This window comes from Rhincodon typus, chromosome 7 (genome assembly GCF_021869965.1).
Source record: "Rhincodon typus isolate 14 chromosome 7, sRhiTyp1.1, whole genome shotgun sequence".
Taxonomy (NCBI): Eukaryota; Metazoa; Chordata; class Chondrichthyes; order Orectolobiformes; family Rhincodontidae; genus Rhincodon; species Rhincodon typus.
In genome coordinates this window covers 44,430,514-44,453,876 of record NC_063338.1, presented here as the reverse complement: position 1 = coordinate 44,453,876, position 23,363 = coordinate 44,430,514, and the positions used below count along the sequence as shown (strand labels likewise).

At 38.7% G+C, this 23,363-nt stretch overlaps 1 protein-coding gene across 9 annotated transcripts in view; it reads left to right on the top strand.

Annotated features, from left to right (window-relative positions):
* Positions 1-23,363, top strand: part of LOC109938494 (mitogen-activated protein kinase kinase kinase 20-like) — a 121,809-nt gene that overhangs the window by 7,325 nt on the left and 91,121 nt on the right. For all 9 annotated transcript variants that reach the window (XM_048599039.1, XM_048599044.1, XM_048599045.1 and 6 more), the window contains exons 3-7: positions 830-917; positions 11,059-11,160; positions 18,320-18,385; positions 21,079-21,107; positions 21,197-21,334. In XM_048599039.1, the coding sequence (XP_048454996.1) occupies positions 830-917; positions 11,059-11,160; positions 18,320-18,385; positions 21,079-21,107; positions 21,197-21,334 (423 nt within the window). The remainder of the gene's footprint in view (positions 1-829; positions 918-11,058; positions 11,161-18,319; positions 18,386-21,078; positions 21,108-21,196; positions 21,335-23,363) is intronic.

Sequence of the window (23,363 nt, the reverse complement as noted above, 5' to 3'; positions counted from 1 at the left end):
GGGGAGAAACCTTACAGCTCTACACCAGAGAATACAGTCACAGAGATGAGATCAGTAGATTTTTAGATTGTTTCTGTACTTCTAAATTCCTTTACTATGTGGAAGATGGATTTGAGGTGGGAAATAAGCCCCGCTCTTGCTGTAGCACTGGCTTTAAGGATCAAGCCCCATTCTTGCTGTATCACTGGCTTTAAGGATCAAGTGACCATTTCTAATTAAGTATTTATGTTATAGTGTAATAGACCCTTTTTCATGTTTTATATACCACTTTAACACATCAAGTTTCCGACGGCCAAAAACAAGCATCTAACTATTCTAATTGCATTTTCCAGCACTTGACCCAAAGCCTTGTATGCCTTGGAATCACAAGTTCACGTCTAAACACTTAAGTGTCATGAGCGTTTCTGCCTTTACCACTCTTACAGGCAGTCAGTTCCAGATTCCCACCACCCTCTTGGATAAAAATAATTCCTCATATCCAGTTGAAATCTACTGCCCCTTTCCTTAAATCTGTACCCCTGGTCATTGATACCTCAACCAAGGGGAATTGTTCATTCCTGTCTACCCTGTCCATGCCCCTCATAATTTTATACACCTCAATCAAGTTTCCCCCCTCAGTCTACAATTTTTTTTTCTCTTATAATAGTTTCTGCTATTAGTATGGGGCTTTTGAAACAATAATTTTACACGTAGCTCCAATATTTTATCTTTTTAAATGTGGAAGTTTTGAAGACCCATGACTACTGCAGTGGAATTATAATAACCATTTATTAATTAAACAAATAGTTTAATTTGTATTGGATAATGTGTTTTCTAATTTTGAATTTAGGCTGAAATTCTGAGTGTTCTCAGCCACAGGAACATCATTCAGTTCTATGGAGCTGTTCTTGAGTCACCCAACTATGGCATAGTAACTGGTAAGTTTTTAATAACATTCCACATAATTGAACTTTAGTGAAATGCTGTTCTTCGTTGTCTTGCATGTCATAATCCATAAATTAATGTTTGCTTTAGTTTGTTTGTCAGCTGTCTTTACAATGTGATAAAGTACAAAATAGATTCTATTTTGGCATGCATTTATGTTTAAAAACATTGCCTAAATATATACAACAGGAAATTCCATTTCTCCAAAATTTGCTGCATGTCTTGGTTTGAATGAATGATGCAGTCAACAATATTAGTATCAAATGTCCCCAATTTTGTAAATCTACTTAACAAGCCTACCTAGTTATTCTGCTTTACCTCAATCTTAGCAGAATTTGTTTCTGAAATTAAGTAATCATAAGCAGAAGTAGGCTATTTGGCCTCTTGAAGCTGCTCCACAATTCAATATGATCACGACTGATCTGATTTGGCTGAAAATCCACTTGGCTGCCTGCATAATGTGTAGCTTGTTTCCATATATTCATATGTTCTCCACACAATTGTGCATTTATTCTGACTGTTTAGATTTTGCATTGCATGAAGTGTAGCATCCTAGCTTTACAAAGTATTCACATGGTCCTTTTGCACCCTCTGAATAATTTTTAAAACTTGCTTAGATACTATTTAAATGTACTTCGTGTAGCTGCTTGCATTTACAATTTGAAAGTGCATGTTTTTGCTTTATGGGGGAGCATCGAATTGAGGGAGTGGGGGTGATGTCGTCATTTAAGATGAAGATGAGGAATTTCTTCTCAGAGGATCATCAGTCTTTGGAATTCTCCTCAGCAGGGAGGAAATGAGGCTGGATCATTGACTATGTACAAGGTTGAAATATATGTATTTTGAATACAAGGGAGTCGAGACATGTGAGAGACAAGCAGGATAATGGCACGTCAGACCAGCCATGCATTTATTAAATGTTGGAGCACATTCAGTGAGCCAAACGGCTGCTGCTCTTTCATATGAACTGACTCATGGCTTCCACCTCATAATCGAGGAAAGTTTTGCGTTAGGAGATACTTACAAATAGGCCTATGAGAAAAGATGGGAAGTCTTGTTTTCTTTCTGTTGCCTTATATGTTCTTGATGTATACTTACATTTGCTGAGGGAAGCTTGGGCTCACCAATTCATGGAGTATTATTCCAGTACAGTGTCGGTCACTGAGAAGTTTGAATTTTCCAGTTTAAATGTAGAATTTAAAAGGTTATGTATTGCATTGAAAGAGACACCAATATGTGTCTTTTCAGACTTGCAAAAGATTGTACTGATATAAAAGCAACCTCTTAAAATTTAAATGTGATTTTTGGACTGGTATACGTACTGTTTTAGTTCTACTAACGGATGCACTTTGACAATAGTACTGCTTCACGTGGTAACATTTAACTTATGGAACTGCAGGGACCATTCAACCCATTCTATTTGCTTTTTTTTTGTTCACAAAGAGCCCTGTTTCCCTGCTGTCTCCGTCTTACACTGCATCTTTCTTTCCTTCAACTATTGATCAAATTTTCCCTTTAATTCCCTTAAACTATTTCCTGTTGTTATGATGAGATGAAAAGAGTGCACTGTTTTTTTTTTTGTCCCACTAGCCCATGGGACACAATGTAAATTTAACCTATTCTGCCTGGTTTCTGATATGGCCAGTTGTATGTTTTTTTGAGATTGATGGGTTTTTTTATTACAAATCTAATCAGGTTTCTTTTAATAAGCTCCAAATTATTGATTTATTCTAAAACAAAGCTTATTCAATGAAGATGTATAATTGGTTAACAAACTTGATTTCTAATGCAGAATTGGAATTTTTATGCCTGTTAATAACACAAATGCACATACTGGGAAAAGGTGAGGAAAACATATAGATTTATCTTTGTGGAGATAAATTTTGGACATAAACCATTTGGGCCAATGTGTCTTAGATCTTGAGGGCTGAAATGATGAGGTTTGGGATTATCAAATGGGGCATTCTGGCATGTGTTGATGAATGTCACCAGCATCATCTCTGGGATCTTGGCAGACACCACTTCTTCAGGAAACACCGTATTAAGAAGTGTTCCCATTTCTGTTCAAGAGAATATTCAGATTTCATGCTGAGTTCTCCATAAAGGTGCTTCAGAAACAAGAGACATGAGCTGAACAGTTTGTTACTTAGCAGGTTATCCTCAAGCCCACAAACAGCGTTCAGACAGGAAAGCTTGGTTAATGGTAGCCCTCCGGATGTTGGTGGTGGAGGATTCAGTAATTGTCATGCCAATGAGCTTCAAGAGGAGGTAGTAAATTCTTTGCTGTTGGAAATATATTGGTTTCAGCAGAGAAAGAGAGACACAGCCTATTAGTCTCTGTTGCTCTCTGAAGAGCAAAACAGCTAGTCTTAATTGCCCAAAACCTTTTGTGACTTGTTGCAGCAGGACTGCAAAGATTTGTCCTGACCTGTTGATTATGGATCAGCTCAGCTCTGTCTATGGCATGCTGCTTCTGTTTAGTATGGTTCTGTCCTAGTTATTGGCTTTATTAGTTTGGGCACTCCTGTTTTAAATGTCTGGTGTTGCTCTTGGCATACTGTCCAACACATCCCATTGAACCACAGTTGGTGCCTGTCTCAATGGTAAGCTTAAGAGATGTCAAGTCCTGAGATTACCGATTGTGTTGGAGCACAATTTTGCTGATGTTGATGGCACATAAGACCATGGGTGTCCCCAGTTTTGAACTGCTCAATCTGTTCTGAATCCATCCCATTCAGCATGGTGGTGGTGCAATTCAACAGTGAGTCTTCCTCCTGAAACTGGCATGCGTGCGTACTTACAAAAAATTTACTTCTTTAGTGTACCAAACATCTGACCAATTTACATATAAGATAATGTTTTGATACTAAGCCTGATGTGTTATTAAGTGTATCAATTGATGTTAAATATGAGCTGGGGGCATTGATTGAATAGTTACTTGAGCACCAAAAGATAGTGACATGAGTAGTGTGGAGTCACATGATGTTTACTTGCGAGGTTTCCCTGTTGCTAAATCCAGTAATGACTTGCTTTTCTTTCCTCACCTGCTGGCTATCAGGAGTATGACACAGTGCACTGATGCCACCTAAATTCCTGCCATGCACACACAGCATGTGAGTCTTTGTGCTTGGAGTTTCAATTGTAGAGTAACCTCCTGAGCAACCCACTTAGATTTTCTAATGTTGAACTCTGAGAGAGATTTGTATGTAACAGCTTAGTGATATGCCGGTTGGGATTTTTTCAAAAAACAGAGGTGCTATTGGCAGTAGCAGAGTAAGTAGCCAATTATTTGTTACCAGCTTCATTAGAGTGAATTCCACTTCGTATTGCTATGTGACTTGAGAACCAGGCTTCAAGTACTGAACAAAATGTGTATCCAGGATGAGGTGGTTTCAGTTCAACAAGTTCCTTCCTATTTACTTATGAATGTTTGTAACCATATTTGAAATAAATCATTCTCTGTGTTAGGAAATATATTTTGTTAGCTTAAGTTGCTCTTATTTCCTGCAGTATCAATGTTAAATTACAGGGAAATGCTGTGTTGCTGGGAATCTGCCTGAAAATTCAATACTGATAAAAGCTGATGAATGATTTGCAAATAACAACTCCAAACCACATACAGGTTGAGTTAGCTGTGCATACATGGTACTTGAAATTTGATTGGCTGCCAAAATTGAATTCAAACAATTAATAGTTATAGTGACATGCAAATCAAATGTTTATTTCTAAGCAATGGAAGACAATTTTCTATTGTTTAACCCCAGAATCTGTAAAAGGAATATTTCTTCCAATAACATGTAAAAAGCAGCACTGCTGTATAATATACTATTTTGAAAAAGAGGCAAGACATAAAGTAACTTGAATGTATCACACTTGGCTAAGTAATTTTAATCTGTCGGACCGCTCAAAGATTTTAAAAAAGTCTCCCTCCAACTGTGTACATCTTACACTTGTGTCCCACTCCCTCATTCTTATAGAATTAAAAGAGTTTACACTTGCCTTACATTTTCAATACTGTATATACATCAGTCTTTATCAGTATTGAATTTTCAGGCAGATACCTAGTTGCAACATCGCATTTTTCAGTAATTTAACTTGCATACTTTCATTTCTAAACTGCTACTGTGATCCTGAATCTGAATCCTCGTTAGTCTTCCTTATCATAAAGTTTAAGTTTTCTCTATAATTTTTATACTGCTGCTTTGCTATTTTAACTCTTTCTTTTTTTTCACCTTTTTCTCAATGTCTGGGTCTTGCAGCAATGAAGCATCCAACATTTAGTTGGAAGCAGGGACTAGATATGGGGAATAGACTGAATGTGGTGTTGAACATGCTGTTTCATTCAAGTGCGCAAGAAATTGAGCTGAGATAGGAGAGTGGAGGGAGAGCAGTCTTGGGATAATTAGGAAATCTGGTGGTGTGCTTACTAAGCCAGTGAATCCACATGCTTTTTTTAAAAAAATCATTACATCCACAGAGGTACTGCTATCACACATGGTACTGAGAGCACCACTGGAAAAGCAACCTGACAGCTGACAACTATAGAAAACCAAAAGAACTGCAGATGCTGTATATCAGGAACAAAAACAAAGTTGCTGGAAAAGCTCAGCAGGTCTGGCAGCATCTGTGAAGGAAAAAACAGAGTTAATGTTTCGGGTCCTGTGACCCTTCCTCAGAACTCCGAGCTGACAACAAGAGGTTTTACTGTAGCCAACTTGCATATTGATAGAGCAGAAGAGAAGAGATTTGTCTTTGAGGAGATTCATAAAGAATCTTCAGTTCACAGGTTAAGCCTATCTTATAATTTTGTGTAGTGCCAATGTCACAGATGCTACATTGTTGGTGCTATAATCTCCTTCTCTGCAAATTTCAAAAAACAGGATTTTGCGTAAATCGCTGGGAGAAACCTCTTATAGCAACTGCAAATACTGATTGCCTACTCTATTTTTGGTCAGTTAATGATCATTTTCTTGTAGTCAAAACCATTAACTCTCAATCTTTCTGACCTGTATAGAAAATCTTTCATCTAGCAACGAAGGTGTGGTCCAGGCTACATGGCAACTGAACTGATCAAATTATCATTCTTAAAAGCTGTTACTTGACTGGATATAAAGGAGTGGGAACAAAGCAGAGACTCGTAGGGAGTCAAGAATTTAGAAACTGGATATACAGGAGCAGAAGCAGAGCAGTGCGCCAAGAGAGTAGAGGCTAGGAAAGGCAAACCGTGATGTCAAAGTTATATCTCCATCGAGAGTGGAGAAATAGAAAGCAGCTGGGTTGAATGTACTAGTAAACTTAATTGAACCTAAATTAATCAACTATATTGGGCTCAGTGGTTAGCACTGTTCCCTCACAGGCTACGAACCTGTGTTCAATTCTCGCCTTGGGCAACTGTCTGCATGGAGTTTGCACTTTTTCCTGTGTCTGCGTGGGTTTCCTCCCGCAGTCCAAAGATGTTCCGGTTAGGTGGATTGGCCATGCTAAATTACCCAATGTCTGTGGATGTGCAGGCTAGGTGAATTGGCTATGGGAAATGCAGGGTTACAGGGATAGGTTAGGGGGTGGGTCTGGTTGGGATGCTATTCGGAGTGTTGGTGTGATCTCTGAGCTGCATGGTCTGCTTCCACACTAGGGATTCTATGATTCTGTATTGATCCATAAATTAGATAAGTGATTCATCAGCATAAAAACTAACACTGATTCCATCATTTATCACAATTAAAATCTGATTAGTTAATTCATCGTATCTAGGTGATAAAGTTTTTAAAATTAAGTGTGAAGCGATAATTAAACTAAATAGGTTTGTATTTTCAGGGAGTTACAATCTAAGGATTTTAACATTTCATTATTTAAGAAAAAAATTTCAATTAGCCTGCTCATTTGTAAGAGTGACTTTGGTACAGGAGTAGATTATTGGTGAGGAGCTGGTGATTCTGGATTTAGTAACCTAAGCTCAGCTATACGGGGCTGGTGGTGGGGAGGGGTGGGCAGAAAGGAGACTGAAAAAGTAATAATGATGGGATTCTGTAGTTGGCTGCAGAAAGGTGTTTGTGATCGCATGTGAATCCAGGATGCTGTGTTGCCTCACTCAAAATCAAAGGGTGGAGCAGACTTGATGGGCTGAATGCCTTAATTCTGCTCTGATAGCTTATGTCTAATGCCAGGATCAAGCAGGGCATTGACTTCCTGTAGGTCACTGAGTTGGGAAGGTAAACAAACTGGCAAAGGTACGGTGTTAGATGGTGGGGGTGGTGGGGGGCGGGGTGCGGTTGGTGGTGGAGTTTGATCCTATTAGCTACTCACCAATAAGTTACTTCTGTGCTGGTGTCACTTTTACACATGGGGAAGCTAACTGAAATGCTGTGAATTGTTCATATTAACACCAACTAAGTAGTTAGAGGGATCTAGACCTATGGGTCAAACTCAGGAATCTGGGAAAGAAACTAGTAAGCAGGACCTTTTTAAAGGTAGCTCTTCCCAGATTATTCCTTGTACTCATAGCAAGTGAATATCAATAAAGGATAATAAAGCAGGGGAATGCATGCAGGTTCAAGTCCCACCTGCTCCAGAGATGTGTAATAACATCTCTGTACAGGTTGATTATAAAATATTCCATCTCCCCAGAAGGGCTATTGTGGCACAGTGATAGTGTCCCTACCTCTCATCCAGGAGGTCTGAGTTCAAGTCTCCTCTGTTCCAGTGATGTGTAACATCATTAGAAAATATCAAGGTAGACCTTGAACAGCCGTAACCGTCTACATTTATGTTTGTATGATTTCAACCAATGGAGAGCTTTTCCTCTGTAGCCAAAGTGACAAGTCAGGCCATCAGTTTTTCCAGCAACTTTGTTTTTGTTTCTGATTTACAGCATCCATGGTTCTTTTGGTTTTCATCAGTTTTTCCTAAAGAACGATCAAGATTATTGGCACTGGGATCCAACTCCCCACCATCCAACACTGTTCCTTTGCTTGTGGTTGCCTGCCAGTTTGTTTTGCAATGGCAAAAGAGAACAAGCAATGAAAGATGGTGGCCAGGCTTATAGTTTCAGTCTGTTAAAAGTGTTGATGTAAAGGTGGTGTGTAACAGAGCCAGGTATAAGGTCACCAAATTGGTGTAGCATGTTTGAAAGTTCCTTATTTAAATGCTGTAAGATTAGGATGCTATGTAGGCATTGATTCTGTAGGATTGTATTGTAGTAACGATGTTGAGCCAGTTTGAAGTGCCCAGTGTGAGAGTCCTGTTTTGAGAGTTTGGAGTGTGTAGTAGGCAGTGTGGAAAATGAAGAAAGGGAGATTATGGTTTAGGCTATTACCTTTCCAGCCCTGTCAGATCGCTTCTGTTTTTGCTTTCCCTGGCACTGATTTTTATGGTTACGTTGATGTTCTGTGTTTCTGCCATTTCCCTGTACATTCCTCAGTTAATTACATGCTTTCCTGAAGCCCTGCATTGGCCACACTTGACCTCCAAGTTTTCAGCTATCAGATTGTTGAAGGTTCCTGAGGGCTCTCATGTTTTTGATAATGGAAATGTTGTTGAAACATTGGAAACAAATACTAAGTAAAGATATTTTTAAGTGAAATTAGGGAAACAGCATTCTGCCACCTGCCTTCCACTTCCAAACCTCCTAAAATAAAACACCCAAGCTGTTTCCCAGGAGCATTATAAAACAGAAACAGTCCAGTAAATCACAAAGGAAAATTAGAGCTAACAAACAAAAGCTTGATCAAACAGGTAGGTTTTAAGAAGTGTCTTCAAGAAGAAAATAGAAGCTGAAGATTTGAGGGAAGGACACTGAGGCCTTGAGGACCAGGCAGCTGAACGCACAACACCAATGATGGAGTGATTATAATCAGGAATGCTCAAGGTGACAGAATTAGATGAGTGCTGATATCTGAAAAACGTTGGTGTTTGAGGATTATAGAAGTAATAGAATGTGAATTTTACAGTTGAAATGTTGCATAATCAGGGATGAACGTAGGTCATTGGATAAGGAGATGATGTTAGTTCGAATGGACATCAGAGTTTTGGATGGCCTCAAGTGTATGAATGGTAGAATTTAGCAGGTGGGCCAGGAGAACGCAGAATAGTCATGCTTGGAAGTAACAGAAGGCATGAATGAGGTTTTCAATAACAGGTGATGTTATGTAGTTGGGAATAGGTTGTCTTTGTAATATGGTGGATCTGTGGCCAGAGCCTCCTCTCTAGATTGAGTACAACATCAGGGTTGTGAACTGTTTGTTCTTTTGAGGCTGAATCAAACAGAGTTTGTGCTAGAAACTGAAGGTTTCCCTGCACTTAGTTGCAGGAAATTTCTGCTCATCTGATATTGGATCTCAAACAAGTGTATTGCCAATTAAAAATCAAGTGGGTTGATGGGAGAGTTTGAGAGAGTTGGTTGTGAGGTAGGGCTGAACATCAGCGTACATGTGGAAACTTGGTTTTTTTGACCAAAGTTTGTTGAGCAGCAGATGGGAAATAAACGAAAAGCAATGGTTGCTTATTTGAGTTGCAGCGATGTTAATGGTATGGGAGAGGGAAGAAAAGACATTGCTGATGATTTCCTAACTGGGCCAGTGTAGTGACACTCCGTTAAATGACAGTGGAGAGGCATTGGAAGAGAATACTGTGACCAACTTTGTCAAAGGCAGCAGGTAGGTGGAAAAAGTCATATAGAATTAGTTTACCTTTGTCACAGTTGAATAGAGATTAAGATCAATTTAAGAAGCTTTTCAGTACAATGATAGGGATGGAAACTCTGGAAAGATGGGCCATGGATTCAGGAGGAAATGGTTTCGAAGAGGAAAGAAAGGTTCAAGGTGGCCTAATTTGTAATGACGGTGGAGTCAAGAGTTTCCTTTTGTGGAAAGGGGTAATGACAGCAGGTTTGAAAGAGGACAGTACCTAGGGCGAGAAAACCATCAACATTGTCAGCTGTTATGGGAACCAGGAGGGATATTGGATGGTCAGCAGTTTTGGTGGAAATAAGGTTGGGTGAGTAGGAGATGCGTCTCCTGGACAAGGTAAACTTGGAGATAGGCCGGATGCTGCAGAAAGCTTAGTTCAGAGTTAGTGTGGAGGTGAAGGTCCTAGGACGATTGGCCAGGTGGGCTGAGGAAAGGGAGCAAAGTGAGGGAAGCTGCTGAGTCGATTATATAATCCATGCATAAGTCCTATCCCAAAAGTCTGCTGTCACTGAACTGTAAAAGAAAGAAGAGTTTATATTAGGAGATAGCAAGAACTGCAGATGCTGGCATCAGAGCCATAGTGTGGAGCTGGAGGAACACAGCAGTTCAGACAGCATCAGAGGAGTAGGAAAGTTGACATTTACTCCTCTGATGCTGCCTGACTTGCTGTGTTACTCCTGCTCCTCACTGTGATAAGAGGTTATATTTGATCTATTGTGAATAACCTGCATTTCTGGCATTCTGTCACAATGACCTCTTAAAGGTAATATTATTCAACCATTAACATACTTTATTACTTTTCTGTTATTTTCATGAAATATGTCATTCATGAGAAGAAACAACAGCACAGATATTCTGAGAAGTGACAATCGCAGTTTACCACTCCACTCCTATCTTTTTCCATTAGGACTGAGCTCTGCATTTCTAGTCGGGAATTCTGATTCTGGCTTCCTCAGAAATGCAGAGCGAACCTGATATCATACAATTCCCTCTTAGTGCTGGTTAGTCAGAGGAAGTCAAACAATACTGTCTCTTTCCAGCAGTCATTGCGCCACATTCTGTGATTTTACATGTCCAGAAACACGGGTAGACCTTTTGACAGCTGCTGTGAAAGGGTAAGTTTGTAAGGTTAGTGTGAGGTTAGGGTGCATTTGTTTATAGGGTTAGGGTTCCAGGTAAGTGATTAGGGAAGTGCTGTATGGTCCAGACATGCATCTCCAGTCTATGCTGCTCCAACCCTTATCTGAACATCAGAATAATTGGGCCCCTAACTTGTGAACTATTATCACTTCTTTTTTCTGCAATGGGAAACTGTTATTATAGATTCTTATATTATATATTATAATATTAATCTAATATTATTGGTTATTATACTTAAAAGTACAGTTGCATTATTTTTATCTATTCTTTACAAAGTAATATTTTATAGTTTTTCTTTATCTTTCATTAGAATATGCTCCTGGAGGGTCACTGTATGATTATCTGTCCAGTGCTAAAAGTGAGGAAATGGACATGGGTCAAATCATGACTTGGGCAACTGATATTGCTAAAGGTAATGACCTTTCATAACGGGAATGTTTTTGTTTTAAAATGACATGCATATATTTGGATGTATATTTCTTCAAATCACAAACTGTTATATTTAAGAGCAGATTGCACATCAAAAATAAAATCTAAAGTCATAAAGTAGTAGGCTGAGCTTGGCTCCATCCCCCAAATTCGGTACTAGATGGCAAGAAATTATTTTAATAACTACCTTGTTGCATCAGGTGCATTAAATTGTAGCAACTAGGACAAATACATTCTTCTTGTGTCTGGACTTCTGTTGGAAAATGAACTTTAAGCAATCCATATGGCTGGAATGTTTTAGGGTGAATTCAGAAAATGAATTGTAGGAAGTCTTGAATTTGAATCATGTATTTTAAATTTATATATTTTTGGCCGTTTTTCAAAATCTTGTTTATTAGTAAGTGTTTTAACATTTATTGTTGCAGTGCCGTCCAGAAAAAAAACTTGTGAATAATGTTATTCAATCAATTTACCAGTTGCAGTGAACTTCATACTAAGCAAAGGTTTTCAAACCTGCAATTTACTTGATATTGAGAATATAATTACCTTGTAGCTGACCACAATGTGTCTGTTGCAGCAATTAAGGGGACACTGGCATTGTGGTTATGCTATTGAACTGATAATCTGGAGATGTGTGTTCAACTTCTATTCTATTCAACTTATTTTCTATCCAGTTGTTGAATTTAAATTGAATGACTTAAATAAATCTGGAATCTTGCGTCAGCAATGGCAACCATGAAAATGTAGGCTTACCATGAAAACCTATCAGATTCATTAATAGAGGGCATAGGTTTAAGCTGAGAGGGGTAAGATTTAAGAGGGACCTGAAGGGCAATTTTTTCACACAGAGGGTGGTGCATGTGTAGAATGAGCAGGTGGTGGAGGCAGATACAATAACAACATTTAAAAAGCATCTGGATTGGTACATAAATAGGAAGGGTTTAGAGGTTTATAGTCCAAATGCTGGCAAATGGAACTGGATTGTTTCAGATATCTGGTTGGTGCGGAAGAGTTGGATCGAAAGGTCTGTTTCTGTACTGTGCAACTCCAATTCTTAAGTGCTTTTCAAGAATCGTTATTCTTAGTTTTTGAATATATGAATCTGATGGTCAGTCACCGGATTAAAGTTATATTGCTGCTTTGTGGTGACTTATCTGATCTCTGCTAAGGCAGTGGTTAAGTCACCACATCTGACTTCAGCCTTGGTTGAGGGAGCAAATATAAATGTGTCACTCTTTAAAACAAAACAAAAATCCTGATCCAGCTGCACAGTGCCCCATTGAAAGTCAACATGCATGTTGCAATTAAAGGAGGAATGAATCAAAATCAGTCTTCTTGCCTCATAGACAGTCTATCCAGGTTTACACACGAGATGTCGGTAACCATTCTTGAGTATATACCATGGTGTTTAGAGAGAGGGGAAAGCTTAATTGTTGAGGAAGAATTTTTTAATATTGCTGAGTTATGGAGTAACAAATGCAATGGATTGTACTGTCATTGCTACTTCCATATCAGCAGAGATTCCCATTTCTAACTCCAAACAAAATCAGATGTAGACCAGAAGTTATAAAAAGTCTTTTATTTTGCAATTGTACAGGTGTTTTTAATGTTAAGAATGAGCATTGGGATTCCTTGAAAATCCAATGCAACCATTTTGAGCAGTTATTATGATTCTCTTGCTAGTTTAGATAACAGTGCGCATGTTATACACCAGGAATAGTTATAACTTACTATTACTCAGGTCACAATTGTAGAATGACTAATTAGGTAAATCATAGAAGGATCCTTGTTCCCTAGAAACTATATATGGTTCCTTCGGGAGTGGAACAGTTTGCACTTTTGAACTATGCTTTGCCCACTTTTAAAATCTCTCTCCAGTGTTCTCTCTTTGTTTAATCATTTGCTTTTGTACATTCTTATTTATTCATGTTCATTTATCAGATTTAAATCTTTCATTTTGCCTCTGCTGAGCTGTGCTTAACTTGCCAGGTAACATTGTCAGCAGCTGAGAGCAATACAAATTCAGCTAGTACTGATCGAAAACACCAACATGATTGGCACAAAAACTTACTGTTCCCTGGCAGTCATGCTCCATGCCAATTCATTTCCTTAACATCATCATTTATTTTCTAGTTCCCGAGGCCTGGAGAACACCTGTTTCCTGTAAAACTATAACACTGAGGGTTAGAAATAAGGAATATTAAAAAACATTGTAGGTTATAAACTCAGTAGTGTAAACAGTATCAATTAATGACACTAAATTTACCAAAGTACTTTACATTCCCACTAATTCTAAATATATTTATGTGTCTGTTTCATGATGTGGTGCTATTGCACTAGTTCTAGAAAAGTCTTGTGTAGCATTATTTATGTCGAATAAAATGATATATACAGACAAGAATCAGGTTTATATAAAAAAGCATCACCTGGTATTGTTACAGCATTTCATAGCCATCTTATTTGTAGTCTGTATGCTTTATGGAATTTAGTGTCATTAATTGATAATGTTTACACTACTGAGTTTATAACCTACAGAAAAAACAATGAACCACTGGCAGTTTGGATTGTTCTGAACCAAACTCAATCAGATTTTGGTTTCATGCCAGCAGAAGTATAAGTTTTTCAGTTCAGAAGAGCAGATTCATTCTAGCAGCAAGACCGTTTGTTAGGTTTGTTGAATCTTCAGGATATAAAGAACTTATAGAAGTCTGTTGGCTGTCAGAACTGAAAAATAATCCATTTCCCTCAACTAGAAATAAGTCTAAACTGTTTCAGCATCTAAGAAGGAAAATTGGATAGATTTAGTTAAGTGAGAAATTATAGTTAGGACAGGAGGGATATTTCTCTGGGACCAAAAATGAAAAGGATATTGTTAGAAAAAAGGGTGGATTGTTTTTGCTGTTTGTTCAGACCTTTTCAAATTATCTAACAAAGGTAGCTTTTTGTTTTATTTTGCGTAATAAACTTGCATTCTTGCCTTAATAGCAGCCTCGTGTGAATCATAGAATCCCTACAGTGTGGAAACAGGCCCTTCGGCCCAACAAGTCCACACCCAACCTCAGAGCATCCCACCCAGACCCGTCCCCCTGTAACCCTACACACCCATGAACAGTGAATATGTTCAGTGATTAACAGCCACGGTAAGCAACTATGAAAAGAAACTTATGGTGCCTCAAGTCGGGTTTCATTCTGGGATCTGACTTAACCAGTATTAGTGTTGACTGAGATCCTATCTGGCTGAGTCTGTGGTGAAGGCAGTATCCCTGTATACTTTAATTCCTTGCTACCTAAAAGTCTACCAACTTCTGTACTGAATATACTTAACAATCACTCAAATATAGATCTCTCAAGAATTTCAGAGATTCAACCCTTAAAGCATCTAAGAATACTTAGAGAACATGTCAGTCCTAAATGACTAACCCCCTTTTTTGAGACAATGATCTAATATATGATGTGTTAGTTAGATTAGAAATTTACAATGAGTTACAATTTACAAAAGTTACAATCCGTTTATATTAAGTTGTGTTCTGGGTCCTATAAGGAATAAATTTCACAAGTGAGTAGCTCTGATCCAGAATGGATTGTCTGAATTTGTTTTGGAGGCAGATGCAATCAAGGATTTTGAAGGGAATTGAATAATAAGATTGCAAGTTTGCAGGACCACAAGGAAAAGGCAAGGTCAGGGGCATGAGAACAGCTGACTTACTCTATCAGAGATCTAGCACACAAATGACGGACCAAATGGCCCGTTACTTATTAGCAGAGAACTGCAGAGCTGCACTCTGTACTCCTGAGGCAGCCTCACCTTTTATCCTGTATAACTGTCGTAAGACATCATTACTTTTGTATTCTAGTCCCCACGAAACAGACATGAATATGTTGTTTGCATTCCAAATTCCTTGCTGCACCCAAAAGTTAACGTTGTGATTCATGTACAAGGTACAATTTCCTTTGAATGCAAACACTTCTCACTTTTTCACCATTCGAATGTATTCTGTTTTTGTTTAAAATGTTACCTACTAAAATAACTTCACACTTCAATATGCCGTATTCTAACTGCCATGTTGTCAATTCATCCAACATGTCCATGTCCTTCTGCAACATCTGCGTCTACACCACTGGTTATTCACCCACCTCATGTTGTACAGTTGGATTCGTTACACTCAATCCTTTCGTCTAGGGTATTAACGTACATTGTAGATAACTGAGACTCGAGCACTGATCGTTGGGAATCCCTGCTAATTGCAACCTGCCAACTAAAACCAATCTTGCTTATGCCTACTCTTTTCTGACTAATAACTGATTCTAAACTCATGCTATATATTAATCTCAATTCTTGGATACTTCTGAAAGTGCAAATACACCACGTCCACTGGTTTCCTCTAATCTGTCCTATTACTTAAGGCCTCAAAAGACATGCAACAGATTTGTCAAACACTCCTTCCCTTTTATTATTCTGTGTTGACTCTTAATTTGCTAAGTTCCCTTTTACCATATTCCTAGTCATTGATTCTAGCATTTTGCCTTCCACTGATGTAAGGCTAACTGCTTCTGTTTCCTTTCCTCTTCTCTTCTTATTTAAGTATCTATAGAAACATTTACAATTTGTTTATATGAATGGAATTTTCCACTTCCTCCAGCAGCGTTGGCAATAGCAGAAAGTTGGAAAACATGGTGCAAATGGAAAGATCACACTCTTGACACAAACAAAATTTGCACTTATTCCTTAAAGTCTCGATGTTTTCTTCAGAATCTCGCTAATTAGTGGCAGTTACCTTATCTCCATGCTTGCATATCATTATTAGCTAAATACACCTCATTTTTATGCAGCTACCAATTCTCCTAGAATGGTTCTGATTCCTGACATGATAGTCTGAGCGGTTTCCTAGTGACAGCAGCTTACCACTTGCTTCTTCATGCCTTCATTCAACTCTGTCTCCACCACAACATCTCTGCACGTTCCAGAGATACTGTTCTATCCAATCCTTCATCCAAGCAAGTTGGCATTGTCAAACTACCAGCCTCACCACATCATCATTCCTTCTTTCAAGCCAACTCGCAACATCAGCTATATCAATGTTACATCTACAGCATGTGCCAGCACCTTACGTGGCACAAACAATGCATGTGCTTCAATCAAATGGCCATGTGTAAAAGTCAAAAGGAGAACAGTCCTTAGTGTACTGATGGGAAACTGTGGTCAGTCAGGGATATGCCACAGTCAGTCGAGCCTCTTTCCAGAACAGGGGTTGTCAGTCCTGTTGGACAGATGCAGCAAGCCTCGGAATTACAGATCTGTCTGTCGGGATGCTGGGGAGACATCAATCAGGGAACGAGGATGATTATTCCTGCAATGAGACAATAAAGAGCCTGACTATGATGACAGTGGATGGAATAGCATTTAGCAGTGATGTGAGAAGTGAAATGATGAGGTGTTCCCAGTCGGTGAACAGGTAGCACAGATGGAAGGAATGATCAGTAGTTTGGGAGGATAAGTGAGTGGGAGTTTGCTTATGATGTATGCAGTAATGATAGTTGCGGATCATGAGTGTTGGTGAGAATTATATCCGCTGGCAGAGTTAGTGTGGCGGGCTTGTGTGAATCTCACTTGAGAAAACACTTTGTCCACAAATGGGGAAATGCAGCCTAAGATAACACAGTGTGAGCTGGAGGAACACAGCAGGCCAAGCAGCTTCGGAGGTGTCTCTTTCTTGATTAATCCAATTCTTTTCCTTCTCTCTCAATCTCACTGGATTTTTCTTTGAATTCTAAAATCCTCCCAATTTTCAGGCTACTATTGTTTTAGGTAGCGCTATAAACCCCTTTTTTCTTGATCAAATTCTATCTTGAGCTTCTATATTAACCACTTTTTCTGTGCGTTTTCATACCCTAAAGGGTTAGCTCCAAATAATGTAGTGATTATTTAAATGCTGTGAGGTTTTGCTTATTGTCTTTCCATGAACTTTCCCAGTATGCCTTAGCTGGGACGTGATGTGCTGTTCTAGAAGCTTTGAATAAATACGTTGCATAATACAGTGTAGGTCAGGAAAATCTTAGGTTTGACCCTGAGCTCAGTTTAGTATTTGAGCTAATCACTGAGATTAGTTAACTCTCAACTGATCTCATCCTGAGCTAGGGGAAGACCATGTTATGCTGGAGTTTCAACTCTGATAACTGTCTAAAAGTTCTGTTGAAAACTGTATGCAGGTGGTATCAAAACCATTTGTGCCAACAATGCTCTTTTTGACGGTAATCACGATACTTTGTCCCTTCAGTTTTCTATGTGATTGATAACTGTATTCTCTCCACTGCCTTTCTTTCATGGTACTGCCCTTTCAGTGATTTCCTTCTTTACTTGCCAGAAATGGACTTCAACCCTCCAACCCAGTTCTAACCCTCTCCATGTCATTCATCTCAATCATATTGAACATAACAATACGCATTCTCTGGCTTCAGTTGGTCTGTTTGACTCTAAATTGAACTTCAGACCCTACAACCTGCCCATCATCAGGGCCCTTCATTTCCAATGTACTAATTCATCTGTCACTTACTTAGATTTCTGTTAGCAAACAGTCTCTCACACCCATCTTCATCTCATCAGCTGATCCCAACTGTACATGCACCAGTCGAAAATATGTGGATAGCATTTACCCATTAGAACCATTTTTGAATCCTGTTGATTGAATGCAGTGTCAGGTCTTTGAATGGCTGGATTTTGCTTCCTAAACTTAGAAGAGTTGCTTTCTCTGATTATCCTAGTTGGATTCAAAGTCAAACCTAGAAACATTATGTCACTTGAAAATGGCTAGAGTGATTAAAATCACTGTGATTTGAGCATTTGGAGCTGTACTGGTGTTGTATTTGTTAAGAGTGTGGCAGGATATTTCTTATTTTTAAACCAAAAAGAATGACTCACACCTGATGAACAATATTTAGCATTTGTCTTTTCATCCCTTGATACTTTATTGATCTCCTCTCTTCCTCAGTCAGCTTGCCCTTACGGGTAAACTGTTAAATTTCAACAACTGCTGTTTTTGTCTCCTTGCCCTTCTGTGCTGTAACTTGACTTTAGATTTTGAAGACTTGGATAACTCCATTTTATTGTGACTTATTCTGAATATTCATCTCATTTTCCTTTACAGGTATGCATTACTTACATATGGATGCTCCAGTAAAGGTAATTCACAGGGATCTCAAGTCTCGAAATGGTAAGCTATTGATGTACTAAACTTAAAAAGTTGAAATCCTTTCTGTAGCTTTAACTAAAGCATGTCTTTGAAGAAAAAGATTTGCAAATTATAGTCTTTTTAAACAACAAAAACAATACTAAAATAACCATGCTTCCAGAAGTGTCTATGGGACCCCGATGTGTTGCTTTTCAGGGAAAGTACGGGAAATGGAAACGTTTTGCCCTGTCGCCCAACCTTGTAAATTCCATACCCACCTTTGAAAATTTAAAATTGTAAACTTGTAATTAAGCTTTTAAAGCAATTTTGACGTATTTTGAATTCACATTGAAGGATAAAGTCATTGGAGACCCTTGCCCTGGAGTATTCTTTAAAGTGAATTACACACTCAGTTATAAGAAAGTTCAAAAAATATTTGATTTGTCAAATAAAAGGAAAGAAGGCATATATTTCAAAGCTCCATCCTATTGCGCACACTATGAAGTAGTTTCTAATATTTTTATGGTAGATCTCAGTTTCAAGAACAGGTTTTGTAAGCTCGGTCCGCTAAGCTGTATTTCTCATCAATGATACACAAGAGTTGGGGCTTGAATTGGATGTTTAGTTCTTCAGGCCTGCTCCCCCATTTTTTAAGATCTTGTTTGATCTGATTGTGACCTCAACTCTACTTTGTTGTTTAATCAATAGTCTATCTAATGCAGCCTTAAAAATATTCATTTACCATGTCCCACTTCCCTCTGGGGGGAAATGTACTGCAATTCCTCCAATTAAGAATCCAGTGAAGGAAGAGTGTATCTCCTCAACTCCTCTTCCATTTTAAATGGGAGGCCCCTTGTTTTTAAAATGTATCCCCCGTTTCTAGTCTCTCCTGGTAAGTATCCTCAGTACCCACCCACGTTAAGTCCCCTGAGGATCTTGTGTGTTTCAATAAGATTGCCTGTCATTCTTCAAAACTGCTATGGGTACAGCCCTGACCTGTCCTCATAACGTACCTCTTGCAGCCCAGGAATCAGTCATATGAATATTCACTGAACCACTTCTAATACAATTATATCCTTTCTTGATTTGGAGACAGTAAGGACTGCTGATGCTGGAAGCTAGAATCAATAAATGTGGAGCTGCAAAAGCACAGCCAGTCAGACAGCATCCGAGAGCAGGAAAGTCAATGTCTTCGCCAAAACCCTTTGTCAAGACTGGGAAGGGAGGGGAGCCAAGAAATAAATAGAGGGAGGGCAGTGAGGCTCGGGGGAGGGTAGGTGAGATGGAGATAGGTGAATGCAGGTAAGGGATTATTGTGGTTGGTCAGTGGGAAGGGTGCTGTCTGACTGGCTGTGCTTTTCCAGCTTCACATTTATTGACTCTAGCTTCTAGAATCTGCAGTCCTTACTGTGCCTGCCTTGAAGTTTTCCTCCTCCCTCCGAAGAGAACTCAGTGTCTCTGTCCCACTGCAGCCCCCTGGTTATCTCCTCTGCCCTGAAGCTCTTAGACCACATTCTAAAGCAATCCCACTACTACAGCCATATCTCCTTTCTCGGTGCCTGTCAATGCTGCCGGCTTATCCCCCATGGACTCCAAATAACGTTCAGACCATCACAATTTGGACCCAACCATGACAACTGTCATCTGCAGGGCCTCCAGAAACTGTTCTAATAAAACCTCACCTTCTATTTTGCCTTCGGAGCTTGCAGCCCAACAGCCTGAATATTGACTTCACCTGCTTCAAAATCTCTCCTCCCCCAACCTGTCCATCTTCCTGCTCACCTATCTGCTCCACCCTTCCCACTGACCAACCACAATAACCCCTATGTGCATCCATCTATGTCCATCTCACCTATTGTCCCCACAGGCCCACCTCCCTCCCTCTATTTATTTCTGGGCTCCCCTCCCCGTCCCTAGTCTTGACGAAGGGGTTTGGCCCAAAACATTGACTTTCCTGCTCCTTGGATGCTGTCTGACCGGCTGTACTTTACCGGCTCCACATTTATTGACTTTGTCCTTTCTTGAGTTAGGGAATCAAAAATGTACACTGTATTCCTAATACAATCTCACTAAAGACTTGTGCAATTGTAGCAGCACTTCCCTACTCTTATACTCAATACCCCCTATAGTATATATCAATGTTCCATTTGCCTTCCTAATAATTTGCTGTGCCCCCTGCATACCAACTGTTTGTGATTCACATTCCAGGACGCTCTAATCCCTCTGCATTATAGAGTTCTCCAATCTCTCTCTATTTAACTGATGTCCTGGTTTTCTATTCTTCCTGCTAAAGTGGGCAAGTTTCTATTTTCTCATGTTATACTTCATCTGCCAAATTTTTACCCACTTATTTATACTATCTATATTCCTCTGTAGTCTCAAGCCAATGCGTTCAGGTGGTAAGCAGCATAAGTGTATCACAAGTGATCACAACATTTTTTGGACAATGCTACAATTCCTATTTACAAACTGAAAGCTGTTTCCACTTCTCTTCATCTGTCTTGGATACACGTTACAATAAATTCTATAACATCAATAATTTTCTACAAATTGAATTTTTATTGTTGTGATTTTGGTGATCAAAAATAGTGTTTTATCCCTCTGAACTGATGTCTCAAAGACCATTAGATCAATTAACTAAAACCTATTTTTTCTGTTTTGATTCTATTCTGGACATATAAACTTCCCAGCTGAAATAACTTCTGACCTCTCTCTTATTTTAATGTTAAATCCAGTGGTGATTGCGGCAGACAGAGTGCTAAAGGTGAGTTATAAGAGTTCTGAGTTTTTTCATAGTATTGAGGTTGAAAACATGATTTTTATTTTACATGTTTGTATTTTGCATTACCCTAGATTTGTGATTTTGGTGCCTCTCGGTTTCACTCCCATACAACACACATGAGCTTGGTGGGAACCTTTCCATGGATGGCACCAGAAGTTATACAGAGCCTACCAGTGGCTGAAACATGTGACACCTTCTCCTATGGTGTGGTAAGTACATTATGCTACAGAAAGTATACTGTCTCTCAAACACTAAGTGTCAAAATGTTGCATTGTTCCACATTTATATTTCTTGAAATATGTAAAATTTTGAAAAATTTAGTCTGTGTTTCTACCACACATTCTCATGTAAAAGTTATATTTTTGAGACTGAATATTTGAGGTCAAATTTTAGGTAAAATGTAGGGTATCAACTTTTAACCAATCAACAATTTAGAGGCTTTGAACTTTATGCCTGGTCCTTGGAACTGCCAATACTGCCACTGCTTTCTGACGGCAGTTCTGAACGTAAGGAAAGGCTCTCCCCAGCTATCTATTGATTTTGTCATTTGAGTGAGGAAAAAAAAAGCAATTGGGGAAGATAAAACTCAACAGTTTGTTCCCACCAACACTGCTCCCAAATTAGCACAGTGTATGAGAAATTGAGGATTTTTGGAGCCAAATGTTGGGGGTTAACTCTTACACAAGATTGCCTATGACTTGAGTAACTTATGGTCATTTCTAAAATCCATTCAATCAATTTTATTGGCACTAACAATAAGAACCTTTGACATGATCGTGTCTAGTCTTCGCTGTGTATTTTTAATACATTCAAATATGTTTTGACACTTTTAAAGAAAGCCAAATATGCCATTTCAGTAGTTCAGAAAGGAGTTAATGTGGGTATAGATTGAAAAGATGAATCACTAAATAGGTTGTCCGGGAATTTTCACTTTGCGTGCAATTTGCCAATCCAGGCACAAAGTATGCTCAAAATCGCCCAGAATGTTCCGAAATTTTCTGAATATAAATGTGCTGTGAACCAGTGTGATCTGACTGTATGATAGAATGCAATTTTTATTTATCACAAGATCAGCATTCTTAACCCAGTGTCTAGATAGTCAATTTTAAATAACTGAACATGACTTCAAAAAATTGTGAAGGACCCTTTTGCAAGTTTTGTATTAGTGTAGGCAATCAGTTTCTTAGTAAATGAAAAGAATACCTATTTTCAGAAATTTTCAAGAGTATCCTTCTGCCTTTTAAAAAAAAACTTAACTTCTAAGACCTTCCTTGAAGGCTCAAAAATGAATAATTAGTGGCAACTCGCAATTGCAAATTCATGAGTTGTTAATTTTCTGATCAGTCTACTGTGTGAGTTCTTGTTAAAAGTCTTGCTACAATTCACCTAGATTAATCAAATGTCCTACCAGAATTAACTCCTCTTGTTACCTCTTCGAAAGGTTAATTTAGTCAGATATGACCTTCCCTTAACAAATCTAGATTGACTGTCCTCAATTTCCAACTGCTGATGTATTCTGTCAGAAACTTTTCCCAATAATTTGTCCACCATCAGGATTAGACTGATTTGTCTATAATTACTTTGTATACCCCTTGTTCCATTTTTACATGATGGTAAAATTAGTGGTCCTCTGGCATCGCACCTATAGGCACAGAGAATAGAAAATGCTGATAAGTTGACACTATTTTGTTTCTCAGCAGTCTGTGATATTTTCATTCAGATTCTCTGATTACTCCATTTTTAGAGTCTTCAAATATGTTTAAGGCAGAGGAGCATAGATTCTTGATTGCCAAGAGGATGAAAGTTTATTGGGGGCATGAAAGAATGAAGAGTTCAGTCTAAAATCAAATCAGCTATGATCTTATTGTGAATGGCGGAGCAGGCTCAAAGGACCAAGTGGGCTATTCTCATCCTTGTTGTATGTTTGTAAGGATCCTGAACAATTCAATATTTCATTTCTTTCTCTGCTTGTTCCATTCAACACTTCATATATCAAAAGTCTGTTTAATGCCATCTAAGTCGTAGTGCTGCCAGTCTGATTTTGTCTGATCTTCCTTGCCCCCGGAATAACTTTTTACTCCAGTTGAAATTCTGTTCCATCATTCTTGCTCTGGTAGATTAACATTATAGCTATCAAATCTTCAGTTTGTCATAGCTTGTACCCACTTTCATAAACAAACTATTTTTGTACTCTGAGATAACAAGGTGCAGAGCTGGATGAACACAGCAGGCCAAGCA